General features: G+C 34.7%; 1 protein-coding gene across 1 annotated transcript in view; it reads left to right on the top strand.

Annotated features, from left to right (window-relative positions):
* Positions 1-12,724, top strand: part of LOC141292056 (uncharacterized) — a 93,502-nt gene that overhangs the window by 32,457 nt on the left and 48,321 nt on the right. Inside the window, exons 9-11 of the mRNA XM_073824023.1 lie at positions 2,017-2,212; positions 5,955-6,086; positions 9,102-9,182. Coding sequence (XP_073680124.1) covers positions 2,017-2,212; positions 5,955-6,086; positions 9,102-9,182 — 409 coding nt within the window. The remainder of the gene's footprint in view (positions 1-2,016; positions 2,213-5,954; positions 6,087-9,101; positions 9,183-12,724) is intronic.

Below are 12,724 nucleotides of genomic sequence, written 5' to 3' on the forward strand. Positions count from 1 at the left end.
TGCCTTTCATTTTTTTGTATTTACCATGTAGAAAACATCAGGGAGTTTATTTTTTACCATATATTTTATTTTATATTATTTTACTTTTTAATTTAATTTGATTTTATTTTGTTTTGTTTTATTTTATTATTTAATTTTATTTTATTTCACTTTATTTTATATTATTTTTCTTTATTTTATTTTACTTTTTTATATTACTTTATGACTTTATTTTATTTTATTTAAATACATTTTATTTTATTCTATTTTACTTCTTTATTTATTTTACTTAATTTGTTTTAGCTATTTTATTTCATTTTACTTTATTTTATTTCACTTTATTTTATTGTTATTTATTTTACTTTATTTAATTTTACTTTTTATTTAATTTAATTTTATTTTGTTTTTCTTTATTTTTATTTTACTTTATTTAATTTTACTTTATTTTATATTACTTTATTTTATTTTACTTTTTTATTTTATTTTATTTGATTTCATTTAATTACATTTTTTTAAATTTAATTTTACTTTTGTTTTATTATTTTATTTTATTTATTTTATTTAATTTCATTTGATTTCATTTTCTTTATTTTATTTTATTTTACTTTATTATATTATTTTATTTTATTTTTCTTTATTTCATTGTATTTTACTTTTTTATTTTACTTTTTATTTTATTTCATTTATTTTTCTTATTTTTGTTTTTTACTTTATTATAGTTTGTTTTACTTTCTTTTCTTTTACTTTCTTTTATATTATTTTACTTTATTTTAGTTTATTTTACGTCATTTTATTCTACTTTTAATTTTATTTTTCTTTATTTTATTTTACTTTTCATTTATTAAAATTTTTAAATTTAATTTTACTTCATTTTACGTTATTTTACTTTATTTTATTTCATTTTATTTTACTTTTTTTACTTTAGTTTATTTATTTTTTTATTTAATTTAATTTTACTTTATTTGACTTGATTTAACATTATTTTATTCGGTTTTACTTAATTTATTTTACTTTATTTTATTTTAGTTATTTTATATAATTTTAAAACTTTTTTTTACTACATTTTGATTTTACTTTTTCATTTTGTTTCATTTTCTTTTAGTGCAGACAGTTAAAGTATCCAAACAATTATTCCCCAAATAAAAAACATATTCCCTGAGAAGACAGTTTGGAAAGAAAACAAGCCTACGTAATTGCCAATGTTGAAATACTCTTAAACTGCGATTAACAGGGAACCATCTGAAGACTCAATTACTTGGTGGTCTTCATTATTTTGCAGTTCACACTTTGGTCCCAAAGCTGTCTTCTTGGCAGGGAAAAGATAAAATTAAAAGGCACATCTCAGTGAATCCTGTTATGTAACCACAGTCTGTTTATTCTCCCTCTCTTCTCTTATTTTCCGTTGCTTGCTGTTGAATGTCATTGACCTTCTTTGTTCCTCTTCCATGATGACAAAACCATCATCATCATCTGCTCATTCTTCATGTCATCAAAGTATTAGTTTTGGCCAACGGTTAATTTTAAACACAAGCACAGACCCCACTGTGTTGAGGCGCTCTGTGATATATTAAACCAGGATTTCTGGATTTGGCTTAGACTTAAGCCAAGCCTTACAGTCGAGACATGTAAATGAGGCATGGGATTTAACTCATGGCCTTTCAAAACTAATATTTGGACCTGTCGCCTAATTACCCACCTGCAGGACAAAATAAATGGAAGTTTTACGCTCACATTTGACTTGTTTGTGATTCTCATTTATTATAAGATGACATAACAATGGCATAATGTTCTTACTGTGCTCTCATACGGGTTTCTGTTTAGCTTAAGCTTGCGTATACCAAAAAAAAGTCATTTGTCATTATACAGACAGGAAGCATTGTGACTCCAAATGTTTTGCCAGGAAATTTCATGGCTTCTGCTTTTCTTTGGGTTCTCCTGACTCTCTCTGTTTTCCGATAATTTAGCATGCAACTGACCACCCTGTCAAGAAAACTAAATAAAGTAGTTTGTTTTTCAAACCCGTTCTGTCGTTCCCAGGTTCCCCGTGGCAGTGCTGTCTGATGGGGGCTGGCACTGCATTGCAGTCAGCGTCTCCTCAGGCCGGTTGGCGTTGTATGTGGATTGCTCCATGGTTGAGAGCGTCGATTGGGCTTACAAGGAAGGTTTGGGAATCTCCACCGATGGCCTGGTTATGGTCGGAGGAATCATTGAGGGTTTTGAGACACCTTTTGAGGTCAGTACGCAAAGAACATTTTGTTTTATCAGGTCCGAACATGCAAGGATGTAGTACCATCACTTACTGTGTGATGAGAATAGTGTATCCTTCATCACATGACACATACTGTAAATACATCTCCAAAAACGTTCCCAGTCTGCATTTAAAGCCAAAGTCTGTTTTATGGATGATGAGGGTCTCTCAGTGTATAGTAGTAGTTACTATACCCCAAGCTGAACATCTGCGTTTGTAGTCATCCAAGATTCCAGATGGATTGGACATTCGGTTGCTGACAAGCGGATAGAGATTTTATATATTTTTTATGTGCAACTATCTGTTACAAACTGCCAGCACTGTTTCTTACATAAATAGTATCTGAAGCAAAATTGAACAAGAGTATGATTTGTTGGTAGCATGTCATAACATGAAGCACTCCATGAAGCACTCAGTTAAAGAATGAATTTAATAAGGAATTGTAAACTTGATCATTTACCTATAGAGCCGGTCTCGTAAATTTGAAGTTTCTAATCCTTTAATGCATTGTTCAAACTGACAGCCGTATTGATTTGTAGGAGAGAATCCCTTAAAGGTATAGTTCAACCAAAAATGAAAATTTGCTGAAAATTTACTCCAAGATCAATTCAAGATGTGGATGAATTTGTTTCATGATATGTGAATGGGTGCCATCAAAATGAGAGTTCAAACTGCTCTTAATGATCCACAACATGAACCTAGTCCATCAATTAAAATCTTGTGAAGTGAAAAGCTACGTTGTTGTAAGAATCAAATTTATATTAACTTTAAACCATCACACCATCCAAATATGAGTCCATAATTCGTGATAACGTGTTTATAACTGTTTTGGCTTGTAAACGGTGCTTGATCTGTGAATATTACGATCCTGATTCAGATGAGACAACGTTTTCACTGGAGAAAGCAATATTATAGGACTAGAATATTAAAGGGTTAATAAACATGTAGGATATCCTCAAGGCATACTACATGTATATATACTTCCTTCTTTCAGACAAATGCAATCAGAGTTATAAAAAAAATTGTTTTGGCTCCTTCAAGCTTTATATTGCAATGGGCGGGTGTTTCTCTTCATCAGTCCAAAACAAGTCCAATAAAGTGCATCCATCTATAATAAAAGTGCCTCAGACAGCTCCGGGGGGTGAATAAAGGTTTCCTTTAGTGAATTGCTGCATTTGTGTAAGAAAAATATCCATATTTAAAACCTAATAATCACTTTAATTTAGCTTGCGCTAACTGGTCGTACACAGAAGCCGTTCCGGGTAGATGGCGTAGGACGTATGTGTTTGTTTACAGGAGCAAACGGAGGAAAGTTTCCTTACGTTAGAGAAGGAAAACTAGTCTTCTCTTGGCTTATAAAGTCCTCCTTACAAATCCTCATTTTGAACTTCTAATTTGTGACCGTTGTTTTGTTTTGGTCTCTCCTCTCCATGTGTGCATTCATTTTTGGGTGAACTAACCCTTTAAATTAACAGTTCATCCAAAAAAACAGATTTGCTAAAAATTTGCTCCAAGATCAATGCAAGATCGAAATGTTTGTTTCATGATTTGTGAATGGGTGCTGTCAAAATGAGAGTTCAAACTGCTGATAAAAACATTGCAGTGATCCACAACATGAAACTAGTCCATCAATTAACATCTTGTGAAGTGAAAAGCTGCATTGTTGTAAGAATTAAATCCATCATTAAGGCTTTTTTTACTTTAAACTGTCACTTCTGGCCAAAATATGAATCCATAATCTGTGATAAGGCTTACTCCAGTGAAAACGTCGCCTGCTGTCATTTCACATCAAAATCACCTGACATATTTGTCTAGAACTGTTTGGGCTTGTAAACGGTGTTTGATCTGTGCATATTTCTCTCCTGATTTAGATTTTTTTTCACTGGAGAAAGCATTATTATTGGACTAGAATAATAATAAAGGGTTAGTTCACCCAAAAATAAAAATTAACCCATTATTTATTCACTCTCAAGGCAAGGTGCATATGACTTCCTTCTTTAGGATGAATGCAATCTGAGTTATATTAAAAACAGTTATGGCTCTATCAAGCTTTATAATGCAATGGGGCGGGTGTTTCTCTTTATCAGTCCAAAACAAGTCCAATAAAGTGCGTGCATCCATAATAAAAAGTGCCTCACATTGCGCCAAGGAGTGAATAAAAGCCTACTATTGCAAACCGATGTTTGTTTCATGATTTGTAAATGGGTGCCATCAAAATGAGCGTTCCAACGGCTGATAAAAACATCACAATGATCCACAACATAAACGTAGTCCATCTTGTGAAGTGAAAAGCTGTGTTGTTGTAAGAATAAAATCCATCATCCATCATTTTCAACCTTCTTCTGGACAAAATATGAGTCCATAATCCATAATAACCCCAGCGAGAAAGCATTATTATAGGACTAGAATATTAGGACTATTATCTTAGCTGGAAACAATGGTTTGATCGTAAAAATGATGGATTTGTTTCTTACAAACACGCAGCTTTTCACTTCACAAGATGTTGTTTAATGGACTGGAGTCATGTGGATTACTTGTGAATTATTTTAATTGTTTTATCAGCTCTTTAAACTCTTATTCTGATGGCGCCCATTCACTGTAGAGAATCCAATGGTGAGGAAGTGATTTAATGCTAAATTTCTTCAAATCTGTTCTGATGACAAAACAAACTCATCTATATCTTGGATAGCCTAAGGGGGTGAATACATTTTCAGCAGATTTTGATTTTTGGGTAAACTACTTTAATGTGCTGCTTCTGTATAGAGTAAAGGAGCCACTTCTATTTCCCTAAATATGTGATTGTTGACATTTTAACGTTTTGGTGCTATATGCCATTTTAGATGCCAGTTTAACCTGTTTGGCATATAAATGATCACTTAAAATGAGTGACACTAGATGTAAAATGAGCTAGATGTAGCTAGGGTGTTTTTGGCCGTGTGAAGGACAGGCATTTAATGTGAGTAGGAGTATAGTTTAGACAGCTGCGCACATGTCAAATGTCCTTTTTTAGTTGTGTTATACAGGAAAGTTAATACAGCATGAAGTCTAGGCTTAGTTTCAGAGAATGACATCATAGAGTGCAAACATCCCATTTACATACTCATACACTCAACTCAGTCATGTGGTGACATGATTAGGATTTGCATTTTACCAACTTCTGGGGCAACGCTTCAGAATCAAACATCATTGTATTGTAAGATGTTTAAGAGATTACTGGACTGTCATCTAGACTCCATCCAAGCGTTGACTGAGTCATATGTATTTATATCTAAAATGAACTGTTTGTAAAAGCGTGTATGCTTATGTATATGTGACCCTGGACCACAAAACCAGTCTTAAGTAGCACAGGTTTATTTGTAGCAATAGCCAAAAATACATTGTATGGGTCAAAAAAAAATTATGGAAAAATAATGTTCCATGAAGATACTTTGTAAATTTCCTACCGTAAATATGTCCAAAACTAATTTCTGATTGGTAATATGCATTGCTAAGAACTTAATTTGGACAACTTTAAAGGCGATTTTCTCAATAGTTCGATTTTTTTGCACCATTAGATCCAGATTTACAAATAGTTGTATCTCCTATCCTAACAAACCATACAACAATTGAAAGCTTATTTTTTCATTTATTAAAAAAATGACACCTATAATTGGTTTTGTGGTCCAGGGTCACATATGGGTTGTATGTATGCATCCTTATAGGTGTTTCATTTGCCTCGTTTCTGTAGGGTGATCTGATGCAAGTGGCATTTCTGATGGGAGAACCAGATGCAGCTCGAGATCAATGTGCCTTTTTCCAACCCCAGTGTGGTGGAACCGGACACAAACCACCTCGCTCTCCTCGCATACATACCGAAGAGGTGAGCGAGCCATACTGTACAGCGAATGTTATTTAACCTACCCACACTGATGTCTTCTGAGTTAGTTTCTACCGAGTGGAAAATTAATTCATTATGAGTTAAAGGATTTGTTCATTTTCAGAAAAAAAATTCTGATATTTTACTTACCCCTATGTCATCAGAGACAGGGCTCGAAATTGCAACCATTTTGGTCGCATATGCTCCCAAAATTTAATCTGCGCGACCTCAAATTATATTTGGGAGCATTTGTGCGAGTGCGAGAAATTGTTGTGTTGCGACTTGGTTTCATTTCTTTACAAAACTTTCGCTAGCCTAACTACTGCACAGACTGTTGTGAGCTGATGCAGTGACAGGTTCGCCGTTCTCTCTTTTGATTGTGGACAATTAAAAGGTCTCCACAATCTGCTTTTGAAGAAATCTACTATATTTCGTGCTACAGCGTACAGTACATTCTGTCAGATACAATTCTGGTGCCTCCGTCTCAATATTCTGTACAATGCGGCATACATTCACATCAAATGATAACTCAGCGGCAGAGTTCCACTCACTCAGGGGCGTAATTTCCACTCGGGACACACTTTTCAAAATCCCCGTTTGTGTCCTCCCACTTTCAAATGGTTTTGTTAAAGTAATCTCTTGTATTGCAGAATGCATGCTCCGCGCCGTCGAGAGTTTCGCGGGATCGTTAAAACGAAAGCAAAAGTCAAACGCGCAAGCACATTCAAAAGCACCCCACGTTTAGAGAGCGACTCCCCAATGCGCGACAATTAGGCTACATAAAATATCTAGACTGTTATTAGTGTGTGGGCTATAATAAATTGTGTAGTGTCTATAGCTCTGTATCATGCTTGAAAAATTCGGTGTCTATTTGCACTTTGAATATTGAAGGAGTAGCCTGCATTTATTGTCTACACGACTAAGAAAGAACTGTGTCGTTTATTTTTTATTGTTTATACTGTAGATTGTTTAAAAATGCAGTGGTTGCCTCTAATTTAAATGGCTGTACCTATAATAGAGAAAACAATCATCTTGTTCATGTACTCATATTTTCATTCATTCTTGTCCCTTGCTTAAGGCGTAAAATAAATGCATTAAAAAGGCTTTCAGAATCAACCCATTTGCTTGTAAAACATCTGCAATCAGAATCGACCATGAAGAATCAAGATCGGCGTTTTACTAAAAAGAAATTAGGTCCTCCTAAAAAATTTTCAGTGCTCCTAACTTTTTGAAGTTGGGAGCACCAGTGCTACCAAGTAGAGACCTGCGCGGGATGGATTTTTCAGTCCCACTCCCGCAAGATTGTGTCCCTCGCCCGCCCGCTCCCGTGGAAATAAATGTTATCTCGTCCTGCTCCCGTCCGCGACGTTCATGTTTTGTCCCGCTCACGCCCGCAAAAGCCCGCATAAAATTAACCTATAGAGATTTTTTCAGTACATCGGTTGAATTTACATGAAAAAGTTCTGTAACATCTCGTAAGTTCCACTAGACCCCAGCATAAATGCTCTGGATAAAATATTTGTTATTTAGGCTAAGCATCAACATTCACAAACCACTGTTATTCTTAACAAAAAAGCAAACATGAGCTACTGCGTGCATCCACGGCAGAATGCAAACAAACAAAGCTCCTTTAAAGTTGACATCTCAGTACGCAATCTCATAAAGCTCTTATAACACAATTGATATTATGCACGATTAGCCTTTCATAAATGTCTACACTTTGTGTGTTGTAATTCGTAAGCACGCAATATTCAGCACTGTGCAAAACTTTTGAGCAGTGAGTGGATTTTAACTTGAACACCACTGATTGGCGATGCGTTCCAGAAATCAGCAGATGGCTACATTCCTCACGCTGCAAACAAGCTTTAAATCGAAACTGCCTATTCTCACGCTTACTAATCATATTTATGTTGTTCTTGCAGCTTTTGTGCAATAGGTGAATAACAATTGTTTTTAGATATTTTATGTTTAGATATTTCTATTTTGCGGGAGTCCCGCGAATCATTTTATTTTCCCACATCCCGCACACACACGAGTCTCTACCCGCCCGCACCCGCACTTGCCCATCAAGTTTCGTCCCGCGCCGCACTCTGTTGCGTTGGGTCCCGTGGGTCCCGCAGGTCTCTACTACCAAGTAAAAAAGTTAATTTCGAGCCCTGAGAGATATTCATGTCTTTCTTTCTTTAGTTGACTTCAATGGGGATTAGCGGGTTGAAGGTCCAAATTGCAGTTTCAATGCAGCTTCAAAGAGCTCTAAACGATCCCGGCCAAAGAATAAGGGTCTTACCTAGCGGAACGATCATCATTTTCTAAGAAAAATACACATTTGTATACTTTTTAACCACAAATGCTCATCTTGCACTACCTCAACCTCACACATTACGTAATCACGTTGAAAAGGTCACGCATGACGTAGGCAGAAGTACCAACCAAGTATTTACAAAGCGAACGTGCAAAGAAAGTCAAATGCCCTTTACAAAAAAAGGTAAAACAACGAAGTCGGATGCTTTTGAAGTTGAAGGGGAAAATGAGATGGAGTTTTACGCCCTAGCCTAGCTTTTTGAACAGAAGTACACAGACGAAGAACTAACTGTGCATTACTTTTCCAATTTGATTATGTTGCAGAGCTAGTGCAAGATGAGCATTTGTGGTTTTTTTCAAATGACCAATCGTTTCACTTATTCCTTGGCTGGGATTGTGTAGAGTCCTTTGAAGCTGCATTGAAACTGCAATTTGGACCTTCAACCAGTTGGCCACCATTGAAGTCCACTATATGGAGAAAAATCTTGGAATGTTTTCCTTAAAAACCTTATTTCTTTTCCAATGAAAAAAGAAAGACATGAAAATCTTGGATGACATGGGGGTGAGTAAATTATCAAGAAATTTTTATTCTGGAAGTGAGCTAATCCTTTTAACAACAGAAGATATTTCTTTATCTCAATATACTGTACATCTTCTACATACAGTTATACGTACATCATCTTTTTCATCTGTCATCTTTTCCCTTTCCCTGTCCAGGAGCTTCTGCTGTCCTCAAATGACCTGGAGGATTTATTAGAGACGGCAAAGGGCAGTGACTCTATCCGCGCAAAACTGACTGTAAGTAGCAATGCTATGCTGCTGTGCCATAGTAACTCAGTTATTTCTCATATGTAGTAAAATTTATAGTTGACCCAAAAATAAAAATATTGTTATTTATTCACCTTCATGCCATTCCAAACCCATATGACCTTCTGTAAAATGCACAAGAAGACATTACAGAATGTCCATAGTGGTCTTTTTTTGCTAAATCACAAAAAAGAAGATTTTAAAAAATGTCAAAGAAGCACCTTGAAAGTACAATTTCAAAAGACTACATAGAAAACGAATGTAGCAGACAAGTCTTATGTACCACGTTTGTAGTACATCTTTGTTGCTTTTTGCTTTTTTTTGGGAGCTATATGATGACTGGATGAGTAAATGATTAATGAGTAACTCCATACATATCCATTAAATTAACGTTCATTTATTATTATCCATAGAGTTGTTTAAACCTCATTAGAAGCTGCATTTGTGTTTGCACACCTTTCCTGACAGGCTGATGGTAATTTAATGTCTAACCTGTGGTTATATATGTACAAAATCAAAAGATATTCCTAATGAGAACAAATGAAAGTCTCAGGGTCTTCCAGCATACTGTGAACTTGTAATCACATATCAAACACAAGCAGGCTTTCCAAATCTCTTTTGTCTCTCTTTTGAAGCCAAATAAAGATGGTGTGTGGTGTTTCTGAGCTATAGCAGCCCGGTCTGTCCATGTGTGTTTGGCAGCTGTGAGCTGTTTGGACAATAGATTCATGGTCATTGTGGGGTGTTACTCAATCTTAGAAACTGCAGATATGAATACTGATGGACTCCATATTCAGTTCTATTCAAAACCAAATGTTTTTTTGGTGAGAGTGTCAATCACCTGGACTCCATTATAATGTGTCAGAAAGGTGGTGGATTTCAAAGACTAAAGAGCACCAGATTTTTTTTTTTAAAATAACCTGTTTTATATCTTCAGTTTCGGTCTCTCTTGTGGCATAACCTCTTGGCTGTGAACCTTTTTGTTGTGATGTTTCGCTTTGATGCCTCCGCCATTTTGCCAGTTTCCTGGAGTCATGCTCCCCGTGGAACGGATTAATAAGAAACTTATGGCTTTTTTTGATCCCTTTAGATCAACGGGAGGTCACGGGTCAAAGGTAATTGCTAATTTAGCTTGTCGTTCATTTTTAGTGTTAAACATGTGGCCAAAGTCATGAGAGTTTAGTTGGATATGTGTACTGTATGTATGCATATTTTTGGGTCAGATGACCAAATGATAGACTTGACCAACTAAGATACAATTGAGGTATAGTTGAATTTATAAAAATTACCCCGTTCAAAAGTTTACATACATATTCTTAATACTGTGTTGTTACCTGAATGATCCACAGCTGGTTCGTCAAAAAAATCCTTCAGATCCAACAAATTTTTCGTTTTTTTTTTTTTTTTTTTCAGCATTTTTGTGTATTTGAACCCTTTCCAACAATGATGCTATGATTTTGAGAACTATCTTTTCACACTGAGGACAACTGAGGGACTCATATGCCACTATTACAGAAGGTTCAAACACTCACTAATGCTTCAGAAGGAAACACAATACATTAAGAGCTGGGGGTGAATACTTTTGAATCAGGGTAATTTTAACTTATTTTGTCTTCTGGGAAACATGTGAGTATCTTCTATAGCTTCTGAAGGGCAGTGCTAAATGAAAAAAATATGATATTTAGGTAAAATAAGAAAAATTTACACATCGTCATTTTGTTTAAAATGTTTAAAATCAGTGCGTGTTTTACGTTAATGTTATGGTAGATGTGGTCATAATGCATTTGTGTTTGTTTCTGTTTATTTGTTTTGGGTTGTTCTGCTCAGTCTGCAGAGGCTATATATATATATATATATATATATATGGTGGTGTTAGTGTGTTTAGAAATAGCCTTGTTCTTCCCATGGGTTTCGTTTGGCAATGGTGGGCACTGTAATTGATTTACTCTGCACTAAAATTAGGTTTGAGTTGGATGGAGACCTCCTCTAGGGAAGTGTCAGAATTACTCAGACAGGCTGTGAAGTATTCAACATCTCCAAACGTTCCCTTTGAACTCACTCTCTCTGAGTGTAAAGTAACAAATGTAAGATCTGCTGTATTTGTTCATGGACATTTGGACAAAAGTCTACACATGCAAGAAACATTTCCAACTATCCTTAAAGTAAACACTTTGGAAGTTCTGTTTATACAAGATCTTCATTTACAAAGAACCAGAGCTGCTAATTTTTTCACCTCTTCTTACTAATTCAGGGACAAAGGTCGAAGGTTAGGTTGAGTGCATTTTGTTCTTTCTATCATCTGTCATTTTCTGCCTAAAGGGTTATTATTAATGGTTCTTGAGAAGGCAGGGGTTTGAATTTAGTGATTTATTTGAACTGCTGTTCAAAAGTTTGAGATCAGTAGGATGTTTTAATAGAAATTACTTTTTTTGTAAAGAAATTTCTTAAAAGATTTCTATTTAAAAAAACGCTGTTCTTTTGAATTTTGTTCATGAAGGAATCCTGAAAAAATGTATCATAGTTTTTACAAAAACATAAAGTAAGTTGCACAATTAAACAACATTGAAAATACTAAGAAATGTTTTTTGAGCATAAATCAGCATATTTGAAGACTGCTTAAAATATTCAGCTTTGCCATCACAGGAATAAATGACATTTTAAAAATATATTCGGATTGAAAACAGTTGTCTTTAAATTATAATGATTTTTCACAATATTACTGTTTTAGATCAAATAAATGCAGCTTTGGTATGTAAAACAGACTACTTCAACAACATGAACAACACATTTACTTTTATTACTGTTTTTCTTTACTTCCAAGCCTCTTGCCTCACTTTTTGATGAGGAAGACTTTACTGAGATGTTTAGACACTGACGTACATGCACAGTTGCCTTTAACCTAGTATTAAAAAACTACTTAAGATGATGAGCCTTTGAACACATCTGTCATCTTAGTTATAATTGAAGCAATGAGTTGTTTTCTTGTCTCTTTTCTTTATGCAGCTTGCAGTGCATGCCATTTCCATGTCTCAAGCTTTTTAAAAAATCCCTCTCTGCAAATTACAACAATGCACTGATGCATTGAACTGAGAAGCGTCTTTTTCAGACATGTCAGATTCAGAATGAACCAAATGAGCTCATGGTAAGATTGGAGTGCGTCAAGGATTTTACTGATGGGATGAAAAGTAATTTACTTTAATATCCAATAGTGGAAATATATTTATGACTCGATTGTATGGCAGTTTTATCAACAGCCTTGTTAAGTCGGTTTAAATGAATAGCATTCTATTAAAACTTTTGCATCCTAGAAATGTGAATGCAAATTAAATTCAAGCTCTAAAAAGTTTTTACACGCTGAATCATAGGTTTTGGTCAAGACAGCTGCTGAGAGTTCCATCCATAAAAAACAGAAAACAATCTGTTTGAACTATTCAGATTAATCTGTTTCCCCACAGCAGCTATCAGTTGTTTAGTACAACAAATATAAATGTGTTTGTGATTAAGTTAATATCTATTTATACATGTGCAAAGTA

This window comes from Garra rufa, chromosome 19, assembly GCF_049309525.1.
Source record: "Garra rufa chromosome 19, GarRuf1.0, whole genome shotgun sequence".
NCBI classification, from domain to species: Eukaryota; Metazoa; Chordata; class Actinopteri; order Cypriniformes; family Cyprinidae; genus Garra; species Garra rufa.